The sequence below is a fragment of the Eleutherodactylus coqui genome, chromosome 2 (genome assembly GCF_035609145.1).
Source record: "Eleutherodactylus coqui strain aEleCoq1 chromosome 2, aEleCoq1.hap1, whole genome shotgun sequence".
In the NCBI taxonomy this organism is placed as follows: Eukaryota; Metazoa; Chordata; class Amphibia; order Anura; family Eleutherodactylidae; genus Eleutherodactylus; species Eleutherodactylus coqui.
Genome location: NC_089838.1, coordinates 229,602,862 through 229,630,430, shown reverse-complemented (window position 1 = coordinate 229,630,430; position 27,569 = coordinate 229,602,862). Strand labels below are relative to the sequence as shown.

The 27,569-nt window shown below is 42.6% G+C and overlaps 1 protein-coding gene across 1 annotated transcript in view; it reads right to left on the bottom strand.

The window, feature by feature from the left end:
- The window catches only part of MYO5C (myosin VC), a 116,951-nt gene that overhangs the window by 68,843 nt on the left and 20,539 nt on the right, over positions 1–27,569 (bottom strand). The window contains exons 2-11 of the mRNA XM_066592589.1: positions 19,627–19,737; positions 18,000–18,162; positions 11,773–11,917; positions 9,791–9,947; positions 8,635–8,778; positions 8,104–8,185; positions 7,910–8,017; positions 5,394–5,500; positions 4,132–4,397; positions 2,114–2,195 (exon numbers count right to left, since the gene is read on the bottom strand). Of these exons, the coding sequence (XP_066448686.1) occupies positions 2,114–2,195; positions 4,132–4,397; positions 5,394–5,500; positions 7,910–8,017; positions 8,104–8,185; positions 8,635–8,778; positions 9,791–9,947; positions 11,773–11,917; positions 18,000–18,162; positions 19,627–19,737 (1,365 nt within the window). The remainder of the gene's footprint in view (positions 1–2,113; positions 2,196–4,131; positions 4,398–5,393; positions 5,501–7,909; positions 8,018–8,103; positions 8,186–8,634; positions 8,779–9,790; positions 9,948–11,772; positions 11,918–17,999; positions 18,163–19,626; positions 19,738–27,569) is intronic.

Here is a 27,569-nt window from a genome sequence, read left to right as displayed (position 1 = left end):
CACTGCCTGCTGAGAAAATCAGCTTGCTAGAAATGAGCAATTAACGAACAGTGCACGATGGCCACATGTTTAGACGCAATGATTATCGCTCAAAACACGGCTTTTGAGCAAATTTTGAGTGATAATCATTGTGTATAAATGGGCCTTAATACTTTATGCCACCATCTGTGGTGAGACAACCCAGTATTGAATGGATTATGGCCAAATTCACACCACTGTATTGTGCATGCCAAATATGAGCATGGAATATGCAGTGAATTAAATCCAATTTCGTTGTGCATACAAATATGCAGCATGTTCTATTTTCCTGCACATTTGTGCAGTGATATTGAATATATGGAACTAATTAGGCTAATTATCCACGTCAAGGGATGGGACCGTGGTCAGGCATATTTTTGCAAATGCGCATGATTTGAGCGTGCAAAAAGTACGGTAGAAAACGCAGAAGGGCATGCAAAAATGCAATGCCAATATACGCATAATTGCGCTTACGCCCGTGTGAACCCGGCCTAAGGGAACTATCTTAAGATTAGAGGATCTTCAAGATGACACCCCTCTTTAAAATGGAAAAACTCACAAGATTTTCAGACGTACATTTATATTGCAGAATGAAACAACAGGAACTAAATTCTCCCTTTATTCTCATGGTGATAAAGCACATGGATTACAGATACAACATTCCTATTAATCCTGATTTCTTAGCACAAGTAATTATCAAACCTGTTAAACCAGTTCACCAACTTTGCCAAGGTGTCAGTGGTATGCACTATGTCTATGCTATCCACAATTATCTCAGAGAGACATTGCCTTAAGTAAATAGTAGCCGTAATGACAGTTAGAGGGTGTTAGACTGCATTCTGCCTGGCCTGAAAGAAACGTTAAAGGTGCTTTTACACGCAACAACAGAATGATTGATATATCATTTGCGCGTTCACTCACTAAATTGTTCAGACGTTCACTGTACAAATCCTCCTTCACACGAGCGTTCTGCTATGACTACGTCAGCCGTGCAATAAAATCGTGAACATCTCTGCTGAAAATCGCATGAATGAGGATTTTCCACGATCGAGTTCTGAGCTTAATAAGTGGTATTCCGTCCATTCACACAGCCGGTTGCGGCATAATGCAGGGAAATAACTCCGCTGCCCTGAAATCCCTCGGTCGGCAGAACTACTATTTAATCACTTTTAAATGCCTCACTAGAGGCACCTGTAGTGCTAGCCGCTGCTACACTCCCTCCCTATGCCTTTTTCTGACGGATCTCATAGGCTCCAATAGGAGTCTATGGAGCCTCCTGGTTGGTGCAGTCCAAAGATAGGGCAAAACCTATATTTTGGCACAGAAAGAAATTTCGGGTACTAAAATAACGCGCTTATGTGCTATCTTTTGCGGTCTGATATTCTGGCATGCCAAAAAATCGTTGGTCTGAATGAATCTATAGGAAACCATTGGTTCCGATGGTCGCGATTTTATTGCAGGGCTAATTTAGCTGCAAAATAACACTTGTGTCAATAAGGCCTAAGTCTCTGTACAGGTCTAACGATCTGTATTTAAACCAAACGATTAGTGAAAGAGCCAATGGTGATTTTCGAGCTTACCCTCATATTATTTTCTTCCCATTGAGGAACTAGTTCATCTTGTCCCACAAACTGTTTATGGATGTCTTCTAGCAAATGTTTATCTTGCCAGACTCAGCTATGAAAGGGCTCGTCAGTTAAATGTGCAATTACTTTTGTAGACTATGAAAATGGAGAGACTATGTGAGAAATGGCTGTAATTCCTAAATGGCTAGTGCAATATTTTTGTTAAACCCTTTGAATTAAAGCTGAAAATCTACACTTCAATCCCATATTGATGATTTGATTTCATATCCATTGTGGTGGTGTACAGAGGCTCAATTCTGAAAATAGTGTCTCCGTCCAAACCCTTCTGATCTCAACTAAATATACCGTTTTCCTCTAGATTTTTTCTATGAGTTGTTAGTGTGTGAGAGCATTTTCAGTTTTGAGAATACTTGTGCAATAGATAGTTCAAGACCACTCTATAGAAGAAATGTCTATATAAAATGGTAAACATATTCAAGTAAGTGCACATTACAGTGTATTCTACATACCAAGTTGAATTGCTGCTGCAGTTTTTCATTTGCATAATTTATGCAGAATTGTTCAAAACTATTTATATCGAAGGTCTCAAACCTGAAATAAAAAGCCTTGTTAATAAACACCATTATTATGAAATAGAAAAATATGATGTTAAACACAAAACGGTGTAACCCATCAAAAGATGGCGCACACTAAGGCCGGGCTCACATGAACGTATTTGTATTTCGAATTACGTGTGCAATGTACGCGAGCCAAATACGCGGAGAGGGGCGTCACTGAAAGTACATTGTTTTTTTTTTATTGTTCGACTCACACTTGCATATATTTCTTGCGTATATTACACGCATAAAAACAATGCAGCATATTCTATTTTACCACATATCACGCACGTACAGCCCTGTTATTTTCTATGGGTGCTTTCGGAACACAGTGCATAAGCAATTACATCGCGTATGTGTGGCGGTTTTTACACATACTGCCAGGAAACATGAGAAAACAAGTAAAAAAAAAAAAAAAAAGAAGCCAGTGCAAGAGGACGCGCGTAAAATACACTAAAGAGATTTCACCCCCCTACAATTATCCTATAGAATGGTCTGGCATCAGATCATACTGACAAACCAGTGACAGGAGAGGTAGAAGAAGGCACAGGGACCGGAATAGCCTGCGTGCACAGGACCCAAAGATATATCACTGCTTGACTTGTGGCTTCATCACAAATTGTTTTTAGTGCTGTCCATCCCTCTTGTCATAAAAATGTGAGAAGACTTCACATGTAACAGTGCAGTGCATCCTAAGTAGCCACGTGTGTTGAGAAGTGTTCTTTGGTTCTTCAGTCCCAACCCTTCAGGGAACTAAATGAAGGATATGGAGAGCCTAAACCTACTATGGGTCTGTGGAAGTCCAAGCAAAAACATGTGGCAGAATTTTTGCAGAAGTCTCTGCAAGTGAAAATCAGTTCCATTCATCTGAATGCGGTTGATTTGGCGACAAGCATGTGGTCTGCAGCAAGCCCCATCCAGCTGATTGCAAATCTGCAGCATATGAATACCCCCTTAGGGCTCCTTCACACAAGCGTATGCGTTTTTACGGTCTCCCCCAAGCGTGTTAAATCATGTGAATGAAGAAAAGATGCAATTAAGTCTCAAGCTTAAATAGCGTTCTTTCCTCCATTCACACGTCTGGGTGCATCGTTTTAGCGAAAAAAATACGCCGCAGCCCAGAAAGCCCTCGCTCAGCATAAATCCTCAGAAGGACTTCAAATACCTAAATAAAGGCACCTGTAAGCTTTTCCCTGCGTTGGACGCTGCTAAACTCCCTCCCCCCTCCCTTTTTCTCCAGCTCCAATAGGAGTCTATGGGAGCCGCCAGCGTATATTGGTCAAAAGATAGAGCAAGATTTATCTCTTACCGCAGCGTATAATTTTGGTGGCGTATTTTTCCGGCACAATGTTTTTACGCGGCTTAAAATCACTCATCTGAACAAATACATTGGAAGCCAATGCTTCAGATGGTCACGATTTTCAGCCAACTAAAAAATGCGTCTAAATAGCCGTGTAAAAACACTCGTGTGAATAAAGCTTGAGGCTGGAAACACACACGCTGCTTTTCATACAGTTTCAGATATAGCTTTTGATCCATCTTTTTTTTTTCAGTCAAAGCCAGAAGTGGATTTATAATTAAGAAGTAAATGTCCTTCCTTTATAATTCCTATTCTTGTTGAATCCACTTCTGGCTTTGGCTCAAAAACTAAATCAAAAACTGCATGTGCGATTTCAGCCTTTAGCCGTCTCAATGCAGAATCCTGCATCGGGTCCCTCCTTACCTGCAGACATGAGGCATATGCGTCGGGCACATCTTTTTTGAACTCCTGCATCTTATATCGTATGCACATTATTGTAGATTGCTGCTTTCAAGAAAATAAATGCAACATAGGAGGTCAATAAAGCCCTTCACAGATCTGATTACTGATACTTGTCTGCATTCTGCATAAATCAGTGCACCCCATTTTTATCATCGCAGCAGTTACTTACCCATAAATATCAAGTACCCCGATGAATGTATGCTGCTTCCCAGGGAACTGCAAGGCTTTATTTATTTTCTCAATCACATAATCAAACAGATGGGAGTATATCTTTTTAGCCAGAGCATCTCGCCCGTTTTCAGACTGCAGCTTTGTCATTGGCTTGATGACCGTATCTGATGTAGTGACAATTTTCCTATTGCACAGCCACTGTGCCACCTTCTGTGCGTCCAGGTGTAAGAGCTCACAGAATATCTGAAGGTGTCTGTCATTTCTCTGCCAAGATAAGTCTACAATATTTAGCCCGAAATTATAATAACTAGTAGGATAGTCAAATTACAATGTAAAGCAAGTGTGAATAATAAGACTACAGCCACTAATTTGACTTTATATTAGAGGGTGTCAATTAGCAAAAAGAATGTGTTTGAACTACCATGTTTCCCCAAAAATAAGACCCTGTCTTATATTCGTTTTTGCCCCAAAAGAGGCACAGGGTCTTATTTTCGGGGGATGTCTTATACTTATCTAGCAGGTGCCTCCTGTTGATCTCCGCAGCTTCCATGCAGTTCTCAGCCACCGACAGAACATCGCTAGCTGGTAACAGGGTTTGTAAACTCCGCCTCCAGCAAGTGATTGCTCTGATTGGTTCTCGAGCACCGCGGCTCAGCCAATCAGAGCCAGCTCTTGATGAACCAATCACAGCCATTCAATGAGGACGGCACCTGCTAGGTAAGTATTGATTTTCTTTTTTTTCATGTAGTGTAGCTAGGGCATATTTTCGGGGAAACATGGGAAGAAGGCAATCAGAGAGATAGAAGGAAGACAGTATAGACAGTGACCTGGAAATGAGCGAATGACATTAGAGTTCGCTCATTCGTGCAGCCTGTTTATACAAAAAAATCACTCAGTCATTCACATTCGCTATATAAGTGAATGAGAACGACTGAATGAGCGCTGTTTAAACTGAATGATAAGTGAACGAGCCAACGAGGATTTTTATGCCTGCAAAGTAACGATTATCGTTTGTTTTTCGGTTATTGGCTGCGTTTAAACCGAACAATAATTATCGTTGGCTTTCGCTCATTTGAACGATTGTTTGAATGATAATTGTTCTGTCTAAAAGGGCCCTAAGTAATGAAAATGGTGGTTGAGTGGTGGGAGGGGTTAGTACAGTTAATAGAGATACACTAAAAATAAAAAATAACCAAAACCTTCTAAACTATATGGTGTCCCTAAAGCAAATAGTTATTCATTTAGATTCCCAGTTCTTACAACAACTGAAGACTTGTCATCACTAATACGCTTGAACTCCACATTTCCCAAATGCAGGATAGCCGCCAGAACTTTGAAGACATCCATCTGAAAGTCAACATTGAAACCTAAACATGTGCCACAAAAGAAGAGGATCTCGGTTAGTCCGGTAAAGTATAGTACATGCTGCGAGTTTATTACCATCCACAACACAGGTAAGAATACTAACAACTACAAGTAGAATGCTGCAGTGAACTGCATTTAAAGGGAAAGTCCATTCACAATGATCCTCACAGAAAGGGAAGATGAACTTTTTGTTCTATTTTTGAGCTTGTACGTGGACTAATTTCCAAAAGTACAGACCATCCAAACCACTTCAATACCATTCAGCGATTTCTGCTGATGAAAATCTCTGACACAACACCAACAACAATAATGCTCTGAGTAGCATGTTGTGGTACAGGATCCCGGCCGCTGCACTCTGGGCAGAGCCAAAGGGATTTGGGATCTGTCTGCAGAGCTCTGGCCATTTGGTACTGGGAATGGAATGTTACTAAATGTTTTTCTTCGCACTTGAAATAGGTAATGGTATGGGCATGTGATATGTTATAACTAGGGATGAGCGAGTATACTCGCTAAGGCACTACTCGCTCAAGTAATGTGCTTTAGCCGAGTATCTCCCCGCTCGTCCCTGAAGATTCGGGTGCCGCTGCGGCTGACAGGTGAGTTGCGGCGGGGAGCAGGGGAGAGCGGGCGGGAGAGAGGGAGAGAGAGAGAGATCCCCCCCCTCCGTTCCTGCCCGCTCTGCCCCGCAGCTCCCCGCCCCGGCCCCCGAATCTTTCGGGACGAGCAGGGAGATACTCGGCTAAAGCACATTACTCGAGCGAGTAGTGCCTTAGCGAGTATACTCGCTCATCCCTAGTTATAACATTACAGAAGATCAATTTAGCCTGGATTTGTCACTTAAAGAGTAACCACACTTATTTTATTTTTCTTGAAAATGTACAGAATAGACAATTACAAGCATTTTTGCTATGTGTTTATCAGCCTGCATTGCTCATAGAAAACAAATATATAGCTATGCAGCTAGGAGAAATCGGTGCTGAGAAATCCATCTTCAGCTAACTGCATAGCTGAACGAGGATCTACAGCTGTGCCGGCACTGTTATCTGTAGTGCAAACACAGCAGCTTTCAAAGCACACTATAAATGGCTGCTGTTTTATGAACGTTATATATACATTGCCTCCATAGAGTTCTCTCCTGACATCTTTTATGCCTTTTCGTGGAGCTGTGAAGAGAAGAAGCGATATTCTGCTACAGACAGCTTCTCTTCTCAGCGCCTGTTCCCCGCTGGAGCCCATGCACTGTTCAGGGCTTAGTGCATTGGGTTGTGACATACATTATGTCACAGTATGTTCAGTATGCCACAATCTGATGCAGAGCCCCTGACAGTGCATGGGGTCCATGGAGGAATGGGTGTGCTAAGAGGAGGAGAAGCTTTCTGTAACACAGGATAGCTTCTTCACTTCACAGCTCTGGGGAACAGTGTCAGGAGCAATAAACATAAAAGATGTCAGGAGAGGACACTATGAGGGCAATGTATATATAAATTTAATAAATCATAAGGCAGCCATTTATTATTATACTGTGCTATAAAAACCATTGCGCCTGCACTAGGAACAACAGTGCAGGCACAGCTGGATGTCCCTCTTCAGCTATGCAGTTAGCTAGCTAAAGACCGATATCTCAGCAACAACTTCTAGCTGCATAGTTGATCAGGGGTTTGCTACAAAAGAAAAATGTACAGAATAGGTTGATAAAACAATGCAAAAATGCTTATAATCACGTAAAAAAAAGAGGTTTAAGGGCCAACCAAATAACTATGTATAAATACATTAGGAAAAAATACAAGGATCTCTCCCATGATCTGTTTATACCCAGGACTGCAACGGTAACAAGAGGGCATCCACTACGCCTAGAGGAAAGCAGGTTCAATCACCAACACAGAGGGGGGTTCTTTACTGTAAAAGCAATGAGACTGTGGAACTCTCTGCCTGAGGAAGTGGTGATGGCAAAATCCATAGAGGAGTTTAAGAGGGACATAGACGTCTTTTTAAAACGCTATGATATTACAGTATATAAACATTAAATAACCAGCGGGGTTGCTGATCCGGGTCTTGGGGTCAGTTAGGAACTTTCAAACGTTGATCCAGGGATTATTCTGACTGACATTATGGAAGGAAGTTTTTACCCCAAATGGGCTAATTGGTTTCTGCATCATTGAGGGTTTTTTGCCTTCCTCTGAATCAACAAGAGGGGGGGTGGTTGGAAACAGGCTGACCTAGATGGACATTGTCTTCTTTTAGACTAACATAGTATGTTACTACGATATGTATTCTGTACACTTTCAGAAAAAAATTAAAATTAATACTAAAGACTGCTCATTCATCAATGATTGTTAAACTTTATTATTTAGTACACTGGTTTCACAAGAAACACAGTCATATATGCATGAACCACACTTCCATGTACTCACCTAGGAGGTTAAATGTTTTTTGAGTGTCGATCATATCTCTCCTGTCGTCAACTCCTTCAATGACTGTACAGCCGCCCATATTGGTGTAGTTAAAATCCTCTGCATTCACTAAGTAAAAAATAATCAAAAACATTAAACATTTCCCTCTCTATATACATAAACTTACAGTAAATTAAAGACGCAGATGGACATACTTAGGCGAAGGTCCTTAAACTCCGGCTGGAGAGCAGATGCACAGAGCTGATAAAATATGTGATAATTTCTCTCGTTTTCTGACTACAATAAAAAAAGAACATAAACTCAACATCAATTATATATAAAGGGTAAATATCTTATAATTTTTTATCACAAAGTAATTGGCTGCCTGCAGACGGCCGAGTCGGATCCCGCTGCGGGAATTCTCACAGCGGGAACTGATCCGAGCCCCTGCAGGGACCAGCGCTCACCTCGCCCGCTGCTCCGGCTTTTTGACCTGCCGGCTGCCAGCCAGCCGGGGCATGCGCAGAGCGAAGCCGGCGGCCGGGGAGTGACATTTCTGAAATAGAGCATGGCGCGATTTGTTTTCCGTGTGTAATTTCACGCGGACAAATTGCGGCTGTGTGCATAGGATTGCGTATTGTAATGCAATCCTATGTAGGTGGGCAGGGGCGGAAATTCTGCGGGAAATCCTGCCGAAGAATTTCCTACTGTGTGCAGGGGGCCATTAAGTGATTTATTTGACTCACCTGAAATACAACCCTGGATTTCTCAAGGAGATAAGTTCTCAGGTTTGCACCAATTATCTGGTACCTCCGGTCAAAGCTAATTTCTGTGTATTTCCCAAATCTACTGCTGTTATCATTTCTCGTTGTTTTTGCATTTCCGATGGCCTATAAATAACATTACAAGAACATGATAATAATAATACCCATTTTCATAATAGCCTTGCTACGAATTTCTACGTTGCCATTGCCTGGAGTGGCGCAAATGCCGTAAAACGCTAGTGCGCCAAAACCGCATCCAAGGGATAATAAATAACCCGTGTGCATGTATAAAACTAAAATGTAGAGGGTAGCCGGTCTACTATGAAAAGCTTAGCAGTAATCATAATAATTCCTACTTTTTAATACAGTGCCAACATAGTTCATATCATTTTACAGTATACTGTACTATAATACATGCACTGAATGAAGAATAACAATCAAATCTGAATAAATACATGACAGATATGCTGCTAAATATGGAATTTGTCAACTGGATGGCATGGTACTACAGTAAAGGCTCTACTAACATTGGTAATCCGTCCGAAAGTAATCGGCTTTACCTAAAACTGTTTCGACTCGAGGTAATTATTTCCACAGGAATCAATGTAAATCCAATTAATTTGTTCTACACATTCCAAAAAACACACCAAACCACATTAAATGGAGAATAAATATGGTCTTTAATACCAAAAACAATAACAATAATAAATGAATATAAAAGACTACTGTAAAGAATAAACGAACATTTAACATGTTATTGAACATGTTACTGTGTGTTATTTGTGCTGTTACATAGGACTGCAGGTGACATCTACTACATCATCTGTCCTCAGCGTTATCACTGTGTTCTCTGTGGTGTTACATAGGACTGCAGGTTACATCTACTGCATCATGTGTCCTCAGCGTTATCACTGTGTTCTCTGTGGTGTTACATAGGACTGCAGATGACATCATTATCTGTCCTCAACGTTATCACGGTGTTCTCTGTGCTGTTACAGTGGAGTGCAATTGTACTGTACTAGTGTATTACCTGTCACCGACTGATATGTTACAAACATATAAGAAATTTGTGATGAGAAGTGAGATTTCAGAAGACATTTACTGTTCTGAAGAAGGATGCCTACTCTGTAATGTTTACCTCTGTTATTGGATTGGATGCCAGCACCCTTTCTTCCATATTGGCTTTGCTGCTTGATTTACTGACTGTGGCAAAGTAGCGCATGGCATACCTCGCAGACACTGTCTTCCCAGCGCCAGACTCTCCACTCACAATGATAGACTGGTTCTTGTTGTTCCTGTTGTTGGATGAAATCCATTAACAAAGAAATACAGCATGATGAACAGTCTCCTGCAAATAATAAGACGCCTAAATGGTGCCATAGTTCACCTTCTTTAGTAGAGGGAACATATTTTAAAGGGGTATTCCGGGCACAGACTAACATTTTAAAATGTAATGTACATCATCACAGTAAGGCCGCCTGCAGACGGGCGGAAATTCCGCGGCCGGATTTCCGCCGCTGGAAGCCTGCATAGGATTGCGTTGACAAACGCAATCCTACGCAGATGGCCGCGGTTTGGCCGCGCGAAATGTCGCGTGGGAAACAAACCACGGCATGCTCTATTTCTGTGCGGGGCTCACAGAGGCCCGCACAGAAGCGTCACTCACCCGCCGCTGGCTCCGGTCTGCGCATGCGCCAGCTGCCCAGCAGCTGGCACATGAAAGAGCCGGGGTTGCGGGTAAATACGCACTGCTCTCTGCAGGCGCTCAGGTCGGGTCCCGCGGCGAGAATTCTCGCTGCTGGATCCGACTCGGCCGTCTGCAGGCGGCCCAAGTCATTTTGCAGTAGGTTTCCTGTAACAGGTCTGGTTACTTTCTTCATTTTCTATCTACGGTATATTAAATGACCCTCAGTCTGGAAAATATCTCCACTTCCTTTGATGTCTTACAACTAGAGATGAGCGAACACGTTCGGCTCCGCCCCTTTTTCGCCCGAACACCGAACTTTGCGAACACTTCAGTGTTCGGGCGAAAAAGTTCGGGGGCCGCCGTGGCAGCGCGGGGGGGTGCGGCGGGGAGTGGGGGGGAGAGGGAGAGAGAGAGGGCTCCCCCCTGTTCCCCGCTACTGCCGCCCGCGCCGCCGCGCATCTCCCCGCCCCCCGGCGGCACCCGGACACTTACGCGCGAACACTGCAGTGTTCGGCAAAGCCGGTGTCCGGGTGCGGATGTGTCCGTAACGGACACGTTCGCTCATCCCTACTTACAACCTCCTCCCCTGTCCAGATCCTCCAACATCCTACTGTGAGCAGTGCATGATGGATGGCAGGACTAGAAACACTGCGATGTATTGCAGTTCCTGTCTGTCTGCTTCAGCTGGCTTTGTCTGGCTCTCTGAGTGAGAGGGAGGTTGGTGCTAGTAAGTTGTAGGACCGGTGAGCTGGGGGCGGAGCTTCAACAATGGCTGGGAGACAAGCTCTATGCATGCTGGAAGTTGTAGGCTACAATCTGCTGCTGTGTTTACTACGGAAGTGATGCATGTAAACAGCTGCAGATCGGTGGCTTTATGCGATAAAGAAGAGGGTCCAAAGCGGCAGATAAAAGGTTGCGCTACTTAGCTGTACTTTCTAGATTTCAGCATTTTCAGAATTTCCATTTTGTGCCCAGAAAACCCCTTTAGGCAGATTTATGGAAAGAAAACTGCTTTATGATTTTCAGATCTATTCAGGTAGAAAAAAGGTTTACACATACTGTAATACGAACAATAAGTCGTTCACTTTTTGCTCATTGTTCATTTTATACAGGCATAAATATCATTGTTGGACTTTTCACGAGTTGTTCGGTTTAAATACCGATTGTTCAGTTGTTCTCGTTAACTTTTACAGTGAAGGACTGAATGATTTCTCGTTTGAATGAGCCAACGATGTATCTGCTGTATAAACAGGCTGCCCGAGTGAACTCTGACATTATCTGCTTGCTCGAACGATCACTTGTTTGGTGTAAATGGACCCTAAAACACAGTGTATTCATGTTTCCTGTTTTTAAGCTCAAGGCCATCTTGAAAAGTTCAGTGGACAACCTGAAAACCAAGCACCAAATTGTAATGAATGAGACATGAAATGTACCTGGCCATTTGTTTGTACGCTTCTTCTGCCACAGCAAATATATGTGGGTCCATGTCACCCATATTTTGCCCGCTATATGCATGGATGATTGCATCTCCGTATATGGGTAGTTCCTTATATGGATTGATTGCAACTAGAATAATACCTACAAAAACAACAGGCTTATGTTTAACAAGTGTAAGTTACATGAAAATATAAGTATCAGACACTAGTGCAAAAGAAAGTTAGACGTGCCTCCCTTTATAACCTATTTGCTTTACATTTAAAGGCTACCTTTTGAGCAGGTAGTTATGACTGATGTAATAATTATGTCAAATGTACTAGTTATCACACATGTACTATTTCCTATCAACATATCATCTTATTGCTGATTAATGTTCTTCTTTTTTGAAATTGCAAAATAATGCATAGTGGTTTAATTGTTACTAAGCTATTAAAGGATAATTACACCATGTTGATTAAAGCAGCATATAGACACTTGGTGGCAGTGTATTATTGAACAACCGCAACCCATCACTTTCCATTATCAATATGCAAAAAGGGAAGAGGGAAGAATGCCTTTACCGTGCCACCTACTGGCTGGCAGCATTCCTTCAAATCAATGTACAACCCTTTATACAGGTCTTAAAATTGGGAATTGAAAACAAAGCCAGAACCCATACACAGACAGCTGTTTCGGGGTGTTTGGCCCTCATCAGTGTGCAGTAGGATCCTGGCTTGGCTAGTGAGAGGCCTGTAACATGAGTCAGGAGGGGTATTGTCTCTCCTTGAGGAGAGCCCCTGGAAGTTAAGTAAGGTAACTTATAAGGCCATGCATGCTCCTCTGGATAATATGCAAATAAGGAAAATGGAACAATGCCTCTGCAGCGCCATCTATTGGCATTCCTTTAAATCAATGTACAACCCTTTATACAGGTCTTAAAGATTGGGAATTTAAAACCAAGCCAGAACCCATACACAGACAGCTGTTTCAGGTTTTTTTGCCCCTCATCAGTACGCAGTAGGATTCTGGCTTCCTTAGTGAGAGGCCTGTGACGTGGGTCTGGAGAGACAGCACCCCTCCCGATTTCCATTATCATTCACGGTTGACTTGATGGAATATGCACAATAATTCCTATGGAGAGGTGTTGCTTCAATTGTACCCACTGATTAAAATCAGCATGTGAGATATACAATAGAGATGAGCGAATGTACTCGGTAAGGCCGATTTTGCAATCGAGCACTGCGATTTTCGAGTACTTCACTACTCGGGTGAAAAGTACTCGGGGGCGCCGTGGGTGAGCGGGGGGGTTGCAGAGGGGAGTGGGGGGAGAGGGAGAGAGAGCTCCCCCCTGTTCCCCGCTGCTACCCCCCGCTCCACCACGCCTCCCCCAGCGACCCCCGAATCTTTTCACCCGAGTAGTGAAGTACTCGAAAATTGCGGTGCTCGATCGAGTAATTACTCGAAACGAGTAGGTTCGCTCATCTCTAACATCCAATGTTCCCTCAAAATGCAATATTAATTGGATCCGGAACAACCGCTGTATGTTGAAACTATAACTTTATAGAAAACTGATAATTGGTTCCAAAGACTCTAGAATGTCACCAAATGTAATACAAAATAAAGATGAAAGAAAATTAATACAGAGAAAGCAAGTCCTTACATGTAATAGTCAGAAAGAGCTGCTGGAAGATGTAAATGACTTTCTAAGTAGAGGACAGGAACGTCTTCAAGGTCTGAACAGTAAACACAGCGTACCAAAGTAACATTGAATCATCTTCACCTGGTGTCCAGAGGAGCAGCTCACTCCGGCACCGGTTCAGTGCAGTACAGGAGATATATTATTACCGCCCTGTACAGCCAATCAGTGCATACACTGCAATAATACAGCTGTATTACCAGAGAAATGCCCATGCCGATTGGCTGGATGTGCCATCAAATTGCACGTGCCGCAGACCCGCATTGCCTATAAGATTATATGCTAAATCTGGTATCCAGTTACAATGGCCAAAGAAAGACCATAGTATGGTGAAAACATTGCATCCTGAGGTCATTGTAACTTGAGGGATCAGAGTAAATTGTCAGTGGATTACAGTATATCTGGACTTTAGTGGAATGTCTAGTCGCACCTTCCGGTGAATTCACATTAGCAGATGGATTAAGTACAAGGCAAGATGATGAGATTTTACAACTCTCAAGTATATGGTGAACTTTTGAATCGCAGTGCGCTCATTCCGTTGTGGATTTCCACAGTACATTTCCATTTTCAATGTAGCTGAGATGAAAACCACAGTGAATCTATAGCACATTCTGCAGCAAAATCCCCTTGTGCTTAATGGTGAAAATTCTACCTCGGAATTTGACGTAAATCTGCTTGTGTTTCATGAAGACTTTACTGCAAATGGTACTGCTCCCTCAGCCCGCCTTCACATGGGCGACAAAATCGAACGATGTTATGCAGGAAACCAATCGCAGCATGTTCCATCTTTCTGCGTGCTCTCTCATCACAGCACCCATTGTTTTTAATGGGGCCGGTGGCAGTATCACACCACATGCTAGGCGCAGATGATGCAATATTTCCCATTGAAAACAATAGGAGAAGCTCTGCAATCCCCCGCTGCGGCTGACAGCTGCGCTGGATGATCTTTGCATCCCCGAAGTGATGTGAGGCTTTTCTGCCATGAAAACACCTTGCACCCTTGGGGATTTCACATGGTTGGGAGCGCGATATGGAGGCGGGATGCACAGCCCAATATTGCACTCGCACATGTGAAGTTAGCCTAACTGTGGATTTCATCCCTGCTGCCATTAAAGTGAAGATCCACATCTAGTTCACAACCGAAGGAGAATGCTGTGGATTTAAAAATGCTCATTTTTGCACATGGCAAGTGTTTTCAGCATGTGGATAAGATGTGTAATATGTACTGTATCTGCGGCAGATTTTACCCATGCAGATCTACAGGTAAAATCCACAGCATATCCGTCAGGTGTGAATACATCACAAGGGTTGTATGTGAATAATACTGAATAGCAGGAAAATCCTCTCTCGCATTATATATGTTTTTATTTATCTAGTGCCCGGACTATTTCCTTACTATACAAGTAATTTTTTTCTTTCCAACTATTAACTGGGAAAATCTTAAAACTATTCACATTATTCTGGTAACCGTTAGTAAGCAGATTGGGGATGTGAACATGATAGTATTTGTACAGGTGTGCTTATCTAAAGAACCTGCAACTAATTGTTTCATGTTTTGTACATAAGTTTATTAGTCATTGGAACTAAGATTCCTACACTGTGACCGGTTGTATCTGTGGTGGCCAAACCCGGGAGCCGGGGGTCAGGGCAACTAGAACCTAAATAGAAAGTCACATTCATACAGGATTTTATTCGTTATATACTATATGGACAAAAGGATTTGGACGCTGCATGTTTTTCAGAAAAAGTGCTTTATTCTTCTATGTAGTAACAGGTCGACCGTCCTTTCGCATGTATTACAGCGGCAACACGTTGAGGCAAACTTTCCACAAGTTCTATTTAAGTCTGGGAAGGAATAAAATAAAATAAATCTTGTTATTTGTATAGTGCCAACTTATTCCGCAGCGCTTTCAGGTAATTATTACTTATTAGCCCCCACCAAGCTGGGTTCTCATTTTACCGACCTCGGAAGGATGGAAGGCTGAGTCAACCTTGAGCCGGCTACCTGAATCATGCGGGAATCGAACTTGCAACCTTCAGGTCGTAGGCGAGAGCTTACAGCTGTGAGAAGAGATTGTTGTGAAGATGGGCGTGGGTGGCGGTGTCGAACCCGTCGCTCCAGTTTGTCCCACAAGTGCTCGATCGGATAAAATATTTTACCCATGCCCTTCCCAGCATACTGATCGGCAAACTCAGTATTTGCATATTTGCTGATTTACTGCAGTGTCCAAATACGTTTGTGCATATAGTGTATGTTTAATGATTCAAATGTTCTCAAAAAAACGTCATGAGAAATTGCTCCTCATTTATAAAACAGATGTCATTCCCACAAGACTGTGTTTCATTTTACAATGACCCCCTTTACCCGATGCCCACTGTTCCAGGGATCCATGGAGGTCTACACAAGAGCAGCTACTTCACTGCAGCAGATAATGACAATTGTAGCTCCGAACCTGTCGAAGATTCCTGCAAGATCCTGTGTGACCCTTGGATCTCTAGAAAGGTGGTATCACACATATCAATATACACACAGAATTGCAAGGACCTAAAAGACTCAATCCTTGAAAATGCAGAGGAACACATACTGAAACACAGAGGGACATAAGAGATACCACGAAAAATACATAAGGAACACATACTGACTTAACCCCTTGAGTGGCACGCCCGGAAATTTTCCGGGACGAGCTCCACTGCTCATAGCAACATAGCCCGGAAGATTTCCGGGCTATGTATCACTATGGGAGCTGCAGAGCACAATGCCACAAGCTGTGACAGTGTGCTCTGCCTGCACAGTCCCACAGAGAGCAGTGCAAGGGCTTTGAAAAACCAGCAGAAGATATTGCCGACATGCCGGCAATCTCCTGCACTGGTTTGTTTACAGGTTGCCATAGAGACCATCGGCTTGTCAGAAGCAAGCCGATGGTCTCTGTGGCAGGGAGAGCTTGGTGCTTGGCTGTCAGAGGACAGCTAGGTACCAGCTCTTACAGCAGAGATCAGAGAAAACCTCCAATCTCTGCTGTGTTAACCCTTTACATGCTGCAGTCTATGTGACTGCAGCATGTAAAGGGCTGTCACTGCAGCATGTAAAGGGCTGTCACCATCGGACCCCCGGAATGTGATCAGGGGGTCCTGATGGGTCCCTGTGGAAGTCCCCTAAAGGGACAAAAGAAAAAAAAAAAAAAAAAAAGAAAAAAAATAATTAAAAAAAAATTATAAAAACACTTGTCTCCTTTTACTTTGTAAAAAATCAAAAATACAATCACACATGTGGTATCCATGCGTCGTAATGACCCAGAGAAGGAAGTTAATACATTATTTAACCCCTTAATGACATGGCCACTTTTTTTCTTTTTTCCCCATTTCTTTTTTTCCTCCCCCCTGTTTAAAAAATCACAACTTGTCCTGCAAAAAACAAGCCCTCATATGGCCATGTTAATGGAAAAATGAAAAAGTTATGGCTCTTGAGACGCAACTGCAAAATTAGTTGAAATTCAATGATTAAACAAACCATTTTAAAAAACCTGCCCTGGTGGGTCTGACAGGGTGGTAGGAAACCCGCCACTCAAGGGGTTAAAGGGAACGGGTTAGAAGAAAATCACCAAATAAATAACATTTTTGTGTTAAACGTATTTAAAAAAAAATAATCCTAAAATCCTGCATTTTTCACACCGACCACAGAGCCCAATAACAGCCTGATATTTCCTGATCTTTAGAGAAAGCTTTGCAGCAGTCAGCTCACTAAGGCTTCCTACACACAGGCGTTTTCTGTCAAAAACTCCTCCCATCACTTCAGTAAAGAGGCGTGGCTGTGGCTCTCAGCTACGTTGGAGGATCGGCAAGTGTTTCCCATTGTTTTCAATGGGGAACCTCGCATCACACTAGCATGCAATGTGTTTTCCTGTCCATTTGAAAACAATGGGTGATGCGTTTCGAGGATCACGAAAAGATAGCACATCGCTCATGTATATGACTCCATTCAAAAGATCGAATTTATATTTGTGCGAAATTTGTGCGTCTCACAATGAACAAATATTTTTCTCTATCTGGTTTTAATTATTAAAAACAAATTTGGTGATTTTCAGTAAGGCCAGGCTCCGACGGCCATAATTTGTGGCGTGCTGCACGTGAGAGACACGCAAGCGCGCAGCAGGTAGGTTTATGACGTGTACTTGCAACGTGTCACCAATCACCATGCACTATTATAGCGTGTGTGCGTGCTTAATAGGCGCCAAAATAGAACATGCTGCGATTTTTTTTCTGCACATGTGTATTTCATGCAATTCATGTGAGCAGCAACATAGGAGACTATGGGAGATTGGTACAGCATATTACATGCACAAAACCTGTGCGCGTAATACACAGTGACCATACGCTCGTGTAAAGCCCCCCGATCACTTATGATACATTCTCAGAATAGAGATCAGCTCAGGTAACCACATTATGCTGCTAAACCCCTTTCCATATGCAAGCATGTGTAATAGCTCCAGTTATATGATACCCAGTACTGTACTAATAGTCCCACGCAGCTGGGATGCGCTATTTACTTACCACTATAAGTGTAGATAAGTTTAGACTCCATAAATCGCACTTTCAGGTTGTGGAGGACAGCCGGCTCATGCAAATAACTCAGAGCGGTCAGGTCATTTTCTCCTACAAGAATGTCCGGATTTCTAAGAGGAGGTAGACTTTTCTCAATCACATATTTCAGGTCCTACAAGACAAGAATAATATACCAAATCTACTTGCACTAATTAGTGTGATTCCAAGCAAACAAGCAGTCCTATTCCTGACAGAAAGCCTAATAAGTGCATTGTATGATTATGGCTGCTAGCTGTATTACCATGATTATGTCCCTACTAACAATATCTGTTTTAGCACTTTCAGACTCTGAAGCAACTTGTTTGTTCTTCAGTATTTTTGCTGCTATTACTTTGGGTTATTTTATACAGTATTTCCCTGATAGGATGTCTTTCTGCTGCTTCATAAAGATGATTTTTGTACTTTAATCAATCTCCAAAAACACTAAGGCTGGGTTCACACGGGGCGGATTTGCCGCGGATTTTCCCTGCGGAATTTCTGTGCAGCAAATCCACCTGCGGCCGCTAATCTCGGGGTTAGCCAGCAATGTGGACGAGAATTTGCAACACAGTGCGGCCAATCCGTCGCGGCAAAGCCGGGCACAACCGGCGTTATGGCGCAGAATCAAAAGATGCAGCATGTGAATTTCTTTCTTCCGCTGCAGCCTCGCTCCTCTCTATGGGGTGAGAAAGCCAAAGCGGAATGTCAGCGGCCAAACTGACGGCGCACTGCTGCGAGTTTTGGAGCTGCGCTTTTCCATCGGAATTCCTGCGTTTTTTGGGTGCGGCCAAACTGCGGGAATTCCGCTGGAAATCCACCCATGTGAAACAAACCTAAATCTGTGTAGACAGATCTCTATGGATGGGACACACAGCTCCCATTATCTGATAGCACTGGTGTGTTTGTCTCCGTCTGTGACCACCCCTGTCAGGAGAGATGAAGAGCAAGGACAGCCCAGTTTCATACAATCAGCACTGCGCTGGGAAGGAGTCGACGGTGTTAGGCCGGCTGCACACGGACATATTTGCATTGTGAAATTCGGAGCAGGGATCGACCCCTGGAGTCCGCAGCGAATATTGTCCATTACATGCTATGGAAAAGCATTTTTTCCTGCCCACGAGTGGAAATCAATTGCGATTTTCTGCTTTCGGAGGAGAAATCCCAGCATGCTCTATTTTAGTGCGGTGTCAATTGAAGCCATTCGACCCCCCTGCAATTAACATTGCAGACAGGTTGTGAATTCTGCGTCATCGCCTAGCGTCAGCACGGCAAAATCTGTACTGCGCAGGTCTGACAGTGAGCCATGTGGGCCATACGCAGCATAGATAGTGAAGATGACTCACAGGTCACTGGCGGGATCCAGCATCTGAATTCGACCCGGTCTGGTGCAGCCAGCCTTAGTGATTGGGCTTTGTTGTGCTCTGCTTTACTAATCTGACAAGTACAGATCAGCATGCATGGATGTAATAAGTATCAATGTAGCCTTTCAATGCTTTTTCTACTCATCCTTTCTATTTTGGATACTTTAGAGTTCACTGTACAATACACAGCGATACAAAATGACAAATTCATTAAAAATGTTAACATTATGTCTTACAGAGCCATCTTCCAAGCGCAAAAAAAGCACATTGTCCCCAATTTTCAAGTCCTTTGTGATCTCAGCAGATCTCCACACTTCATCGGCATCAGGGATCCAAACCCGGTTATACTGGAACGGAAGGAAAATGGAAATGGTTAGATAAGGGAACTATACATTGTGATGAGACTGCATTCCCGTGACGCTTGTACAAGATCCTGCTTCTATGTATGAACACATCGATTCTAACTGCTTGTCAGTAAATACTTTAAACAAGACGACGTTCCACATTACCTGCGTTCTCAGGTTCATACAGAACAATTCTGTAATCGATCAATGTCACTGTTGTGTAAGGCCGGGTTCACATCTGCGCTAAAACCTCCGTTTAAAGGTTCTGTCGCAGATCCGGCACAAAATACTGGAAGAAATAACACTGCATGCAGGACGTTTTCTTCCAGTAAAATGGCGGACAGCTGAGCAGAAACCAAACAGACTTCCTTATATTAAAAGGGGTCCGTTCTGTGGTATTTGGTTCCATCATAAAACAAATCCCTTCGGCCAGGGGATTCCCCTTTTCTGCTCCCCAAATGGAGGAATCCCCCCTGCAGATGTGAAAGCAGCCTTACTAAACATAGAAGTTCCCAAAGAAACACAGCCGTGTGTCCGTATATTCCTGTGTAACGTGGCAAATGGGTTGTTCAGCACTATAAAACAGCTGCGTTTAGGGAATCTGGTATTAACCTTACAGCCTGGGTAGTGACATCACTCGCTCGTTCAAACAAGAATCGGTTTGTGTAAAAGGGGCATTAAGCAACTGAGATCGATATTTTTTCCAATCCTGGTTGTTAGTGCAGAGGTGAGGCTGTCCGCTATGGCTACCTACCTGATGGGCACACAGCTGTGCACACATGATCACCATGACATATTGTACATATACAACATGGTATGGAAACTTCCTCCTGCTAATAACATACATGTAATTCATAATGCAGCAAAGGATTAGTTTGTTTTTTTGTTTTTTTTTAAACTTTAGGTAGAAAAGCCTTAATCTCGTTGACTACTTTCAGTTTTAAAAATATGCATTTCAAGCATCAAACGTCATGTCTGCCCGCAGGTTTGCCATCAAAGGTCACGAAAGCCTGTTGTCATTTGAAAATATCCCTATAGATCCAGACACCTCCATTGGTAAATGGAACAGCTCATGCGAATATCAATTCTTCAGAAGCCCATCCTAACAAGTCAACACTAAGCTGTTTACACAATGCAGACATTACGGTACACCCTCCCTTACGGTACAAGAAAATATCCTTATCACACTGTTCAGTGGGATGTACTGGGAAGTAGGAAATCTCACAGTGCATAGTGCAATCCCATACCTATGGCTTACAACCAGCACAATTCAACTGACTTGTTCCCAGCACGTATGAAACGCTTTGGCCTTGACAACCGTATAGGTACTTTTGCGTTTTCTGCCATGCTTTTGGACCGCGTTAAACGGCACGATGGAAGATAATGACCCTCCAGATTTCTCCCCCCTTTAGATAGAGACATGTGAGATAGCACTGACACGGCTGCGATGCAGCCAAAACTCATGTCTGCTGTTGTGTTTAAATTGATTGTTACTGGCCACATGATTTTGCCAGAAAATAGCTGTTTCATCTACCAAACCACAAGGACATTACAATTAGTTGTGAACTTTAGCAAGTGAAATAACTATTTTCTGACAAAATCATGAGGCCTCTTAAGAATCGATTTAAAAACCACAGTGGCTGCATGCTGACAGAGCTGCTCCATGAGTCTCTACCTTCACTCCAGCTCAAATTTCTTCCAATTTCTCATAAAGCCAATTCAAGTGCAGCCGGCTAGCAAACCCATTGACAGGCTGCAAACCACAACACAACCACTAGGTGGCTACAGACAAGAACACGATAGACATCTCATGACAGAGTATCATAAAATCCTGTTACTTTATTCTAAAAGATATGTTAGGTTAAAGAAAAAGTTAAGGCAGGTCACAATACAATTAAAAGGACCCTCTGGTCCTGGACAAACAAAGACAGCCACACCGCTTCTCTGACTACTTGATGCACACTTTGCAATAGTATGCATCATTAGTCTAAGACGCCAATTGCTGCTGTGATGGCCTAGCTGTACAGGTGAGAGCACTGGCCAGTCAGAGCAGCATGCAGTGTCTTAGACTACTGATATATGCTGATGCAGAGTGTACATCAGATAGTCAGAGAAGCGGTGCAGCCATCTTTGTTTGTCCAGGACTGGTAATAGTAACATTAATATGGATGGCTGCTGTACTAACAGCACCTAAAAGGAAATCCATCTATCTTGGCAGTTGTTAGGTCATACCATTTCCCATCTTACATTTTGTACAATAGTGGAATTTTGCATTCTGCTTAAAAAAATATATATAAATTAAACATCAAATGCTATGTACTGAAAAACTGTATATAAATAGACCTTGAAATGCAAAACAACAAGACCTCACACAGCAATGTCAATGAAAATACAAAAAGTTATGGCTATCAGAATGCAATTGTGCAAAAAAAAAAAAAGTATCCTGAAGGCCAAAATGAGCAGTATCCTTAAAAGGATTATTTCTACTTTCTAAACCAGCTCTAGGGCCCCTTTATTCTTAAGGCCCATTTTCACACAATGATTATCGCTCAAATGACCGAAAACAAGCGATAATCGTTACATGTAAACGCGGGTATCGTGCACTTTTTGTCTGAACAATGATTTTTAAGGTGAACTTAAAATCCATCATTCAGCCACAAAGAGATAAAATGTCTCTCAATAGACCGCATGCTGTGTTCTCCACAGGAGCTGGAGATTACATTGTATTCTGCAGGCAACCCCAACAAGAACAATACAGTTGTGTACACAGATGAGCATGGGATTAATCACATGCTGGGCTCTGCAAACAGCTCCTTCAAATGATAAAGAGGCCCACACAGAAATGTCAGTAGTGACGGGCCGGCTCCGCTCTGCGCATGCGTTGGCTGGCCGGCGCATAGCAGGAGATGGAAGATGCCAGGAGCGGGTGAGCTGATGGTCTCTGCAGCAGAACGGGTCAGCATTCCGCTGCGAGAATTCTCGCAGCAGGATCTGACCCGACCATCTGCAGGCGGCCATAGTGTGCAAAACATTTTTCATCTAAAGTGATGGCATATTTTAGTCAACATAGATACACTACACTAAATGATAAAAGTCACTAAAATGTAAAGCTCCCCCAGATCTGTCCTGACTTGCTGTGTCTCTGGCTCCTGGTTAGAAGGGTTAGGAAATACTGTATCACATGCCCTCAAGCGAGTGACACTTCACAGCACTTGTCTAAGTGTTTTATTGCAAAGAATTTCCCACTAGGTTTTTGCAATGGGAAACACATTGTGACCATACAGGAAGTTCCCAACATGAAAATATTGCTTAATGTCTTCAAAGGAGCCACAATCCACTTCTATAGACTTGATGAGACAGAATGGGCGATGTACGCTGATCACATTGCTGCCTCGGTAAACTGCTCATTAGCTGATGTGTGAGATGTTGTTCTAAACTTATTACATAAAGTTACCTGCAGAAGTTCAGCACGCAGCATTAAATCTCCTAATTGAGCTCTCCCCGACAGGAACCTGTAGCGGTTAGCATATCCTGGACAGCACTTTATATACTGCAGCCGTGTGAACACCTGTGCCGTCTGCTCACTTTATTAGCTAACTAAATATTATAATCCCTTCAGCTTTTTATGGCATCGGTGTAACATCCTCGATATCACTCATTGGTTGCCGCTTAGGTTACTGTTTAGTTAAGAAACTACCAAAACGTGAAGAGTAGGAAGATCTACAGCTTGATTACTGAAACTGGTAACACACATAATAGATATAAAATAAAAAAATAAATCTTGGTATTTGTATAACGCCAACTTATTCCGCAGCGCTTTTAGGTAATTATTACTTATTACCCCCCCACCAAGCTGGGTTCTCATTTTACCAACCTCGGAAAGATGGAAGGCTGAGTCAACCTTGAGCTGGCTACCTGAATCATGTGGGGATCGAACTTGCAACCTTCAGGTCGTAGGCGAGAGCTTACAGTCTGCGCCACAAAGTCTACACACCCCTGTTAAAATGCCAGTTTTTTGTCATTTAAAAAAATATTACAAAAAAATGAACCATGTCAGATTGATTTCCACCTTCAATGTGACACATTATATGCACAATTCCATTGGAAAAACAGATGAATTTTTTGACATTATGTAGCATTGAGTCTTTTTAAGTAGATGTCTTGGAATAATTCCTGGATCAACAACTGTTCAAGAGTGATTAGCTGTAGTGTTTCAGGCACTAGGTTGGAGCCGCGGGTGTAGTAGCCATGCAGATCTAGAGAGTAGTTAGGATAGCCAGGAGTCGTTACCAGGAGGTCTCAGGTCACAGAGTAAATAGAAGAGGCTGGTAGTGTTGTCAGGAGGAAAGCCAGGAGTAGTTATCGGGAGGTCTCAGGTCACGGTGCAGAAGGAGGAGGCGGGTAGCTTTGTTGGGAGGTCACTTGTTGTGGAGAAGGAGAAGAGGAGCTTGATCATGGCTGTAAGCACAATAATCGTGCGCTGGTGTAGTGTCAGGGTCAGGCCTTTATAGTGAGCCTGATTAGAAGCAGGGCGAGGCCCGGACAGGGAGAAAGGAAATAGATTTCACAGGAGCATGGAATAACACTAGGTTCAGCAGATGTATTTGTTTAGCAAGCTGGATAGCTCACTGGGGAGAAACCCCGTCCAGAGCACAGGAGGTCCCAGGTTTGAGTCCTGACATTAGCGATTATGAGATATAATATTATAATGCTCAAGAAAAGCATGCAGGCTCCTCTTAAACTTTTTTATTGAATTTGCCATCACCACATCTTCAAGCAGAGAGTTCCATAGTTTCACTGCTCTTACAGTAAAGAACCCCCTTCTATGTTGGTGTAGAAACCTTCTTTCCTCTAGACGCAGAGGACACCCCTTTGTACAGTCACAGTCCTGGGTATAAATGAATGATGGCAGAGATCTCTGTATTGTCCCCAGATATATTTATACATAGTTATTAGTTCACCCGTCAGCCATCTTTTTTTTTTTAATTAAATAAACCCAATTTTGATAGGGTATTGTAGTCCGCCCATTCCGATAATTACTTTAGTTACCCATCTTTGAACTCACCCAAGCTCCGATATGTCCTTCTTAAGTACTAGTGTCCAAAACTGTACGCAATATTCATGTGTGGTCTCACCAGTGACTTGTAAAGAGGAAGAACAATATTCTCATCATGCGCCCATAGACCTCTTCTAATGCCTCCCATGATCCTATTTGCCTTGGCAGCAGTTGCCTCATGCTGGTTGCTCCAGTTAAGCTTACAGTTAACTAAAACCCCCAAGTCCTTTCCCATGTCAGTGTTACCCAGTGGTTTCCCATTTAGTGTGTGATGGTCACATGTATTTCCTCTGTCCATGTGCAGAACCTTACATTTATCAGTGCAAGAGACTGTAAACAAAAAAGTCCTGTGCTCCTGGATTGTAAAGCAGAAACCAAAAGTACTTTCAGGGATCAAAGTAAAAGAGTGGCACTTACCCAGAAGGAGGGGGGTATGACCAGCAAAAATACCCCTCCTGGAAGTGTCAACTCCTATGTCAAATAATAGTATTCACATCCAGAAAGCATCAGCATGGATAAACACAGATCCTTTATTTCAGTGACAGTGGATGATACAAGTGACAACGTGTTTTTGTGCTCTATGGTACCTTCTTCAAGCCAATATTGGCTTGAAGAAGGTGCCATAGAGCACAGAAACGCGTTGCCACTTTGCCCGAGTTAATTTGATACAGGTGTTTACGTGTAGTTCACATAGAAAATTTTATAAAGTGGTGGTTACTTCAGAGGAAACAAGGAATAAAATATGCATACATTTTTTACCCTTAAATGTAACGCCCCTTTTTATTCAAATTTAAACCCAGACTGCAGGTTGCAGCCCATTCTTAGCCTTAATAGTATATTCCATCCTTGCAGTCCTTCCTTATGTACTTTACAGCCTTTCAGCATATGCACACAGAGGTGAGGCAGATTCTCCTCAGTATATACATATAGAGGTGAGGTAGATTCTCCTCAATGAGGTAGATTCTCCTCAGTATATACACATAGAAGTGAGGTAGATTCTCCTCAGTACATACACAGAGGTGAGGTAGATTCTCCTTAGTACATACACATAGAGGTGAGGTAGATTCTCCTCAGTATATACACATTGAGGTGAGGTAGATTCTCCTCAGTATATACACATTGAGGTGAGGTAGATTCTCCTCAGTATATACACACACAGAGGCCAGTTATATTCTCCTCAGTATATACACATAGAGGAGTGTTAGTGTCTCCCCAGTATATAAACACAGAGGTGTGGTAGATTCTCCTCAGTATATACGCATAGAGGTGAGGTAGATTCTCCTCAGTATATACACGTAGAGGTGAGGTAGATTCTCCTTAGTAAATACACACACAGAGGTCAATTATATTTTCCTCAGTATATACACATAAAGGAGTGTTAGTGTCTCTTCAGTACATACACATAAAGGTGAGGTAGATACTCTTCAATATATACACACAGAGGCCAGTTATATTCTCCTCAGTATATACACATAGAGGAGTGTTAGTGTCTCCCCAGTATATAAACACAGAGGTGAGGTAGATTCTCCTCAGTATATAAACACAGAGGTGAGGTAGAGTCTTCTCAGTATATACACAGAGGTGAGGTAGATTCCTCTAAGTATATACAAATAGAGGTGAGGTATATTCTCCTCAGTATATACACACAGAGGTGAGGTAGATTCTCCTTAGTATATACACACAGAGGTGAGGTAGATTCTCCTTAGTATATACACCCAGAGGTGAGGTAGATTCTCCTTAGTATATACACCCAGAGGTGAGGTAGATTCTCCTCAGTATATACACACACAGAGGTGAGGTAGATTCTCCTTAGTATATACACACAGAGGTGAGGTAGATTCTCCTCAGTATACACACATAGAGGCGAGGTAGATTCTCCTCAATATATACACATAGAGGTGAGGTAGATTCTCCTCAGTATACACACACAGAGGTGAGGTAGATTCTCCTCAGTATATACACATAGAGGTGAGGTAGATTCTCCTCAGTATATACACATAGAGGTGAGGTAGATTCTCCTCAGTATATACACATAGAGGTGAGGTAGATTCTCCTTAGTATATACACATAGAGGTCAATTATATTCTCCTCAGTATACACACATAGAGGTGAGGTAGATTCTCCTCAGTATATAAACACAGAGGGGAGGTAGATTCTCCTCAGTATATACACATAGAGGTGAGGTAGATTCTCCTCAGTATATACACATAGAGGTGAGGTAGAATCTCCTCAGTATATACACATAGAGGTGAGGTGGATTCTCCTCAGTATATACACATAGAGGTGAGGTAGATTCTCCTCAGTATATACACATAGAGGTGAGGTAGATTCTCCTCGGTATATACACATAGAGGTGAGGTAGATTCTCCTCAGTATATAAACACAGAGGGGAGGTAGATTCTCCTCAGTATATACACATAGAGGTGAGGTAGATTCTCCTCAGTATATACACATAGAGGAGTGTTAGTGTCTCTTCAGTATATAAACACAGAGGTGAGGTAGATTCTCCTTAGTATATACACACAGAGGTGAGGTAGATTCTCCTTAGTATATACACACAGAGGTGAGGTAGATTCTCCTCAGTATATAAACACAGAGGTGAGGTAGATTCTTCTCAGTATATACACATAGAGGTGAGGTAGATTCCTCTAAGTATATACAAATAGAGGTGAGGTACATTCTCCTCAGTACATATACAAAGAGGTGAGGCAGATTCTCCTTAGTATATACACACAGAGGTGAGGTAGATTCTCCTAAGTATATACACACAGAGGTGAGG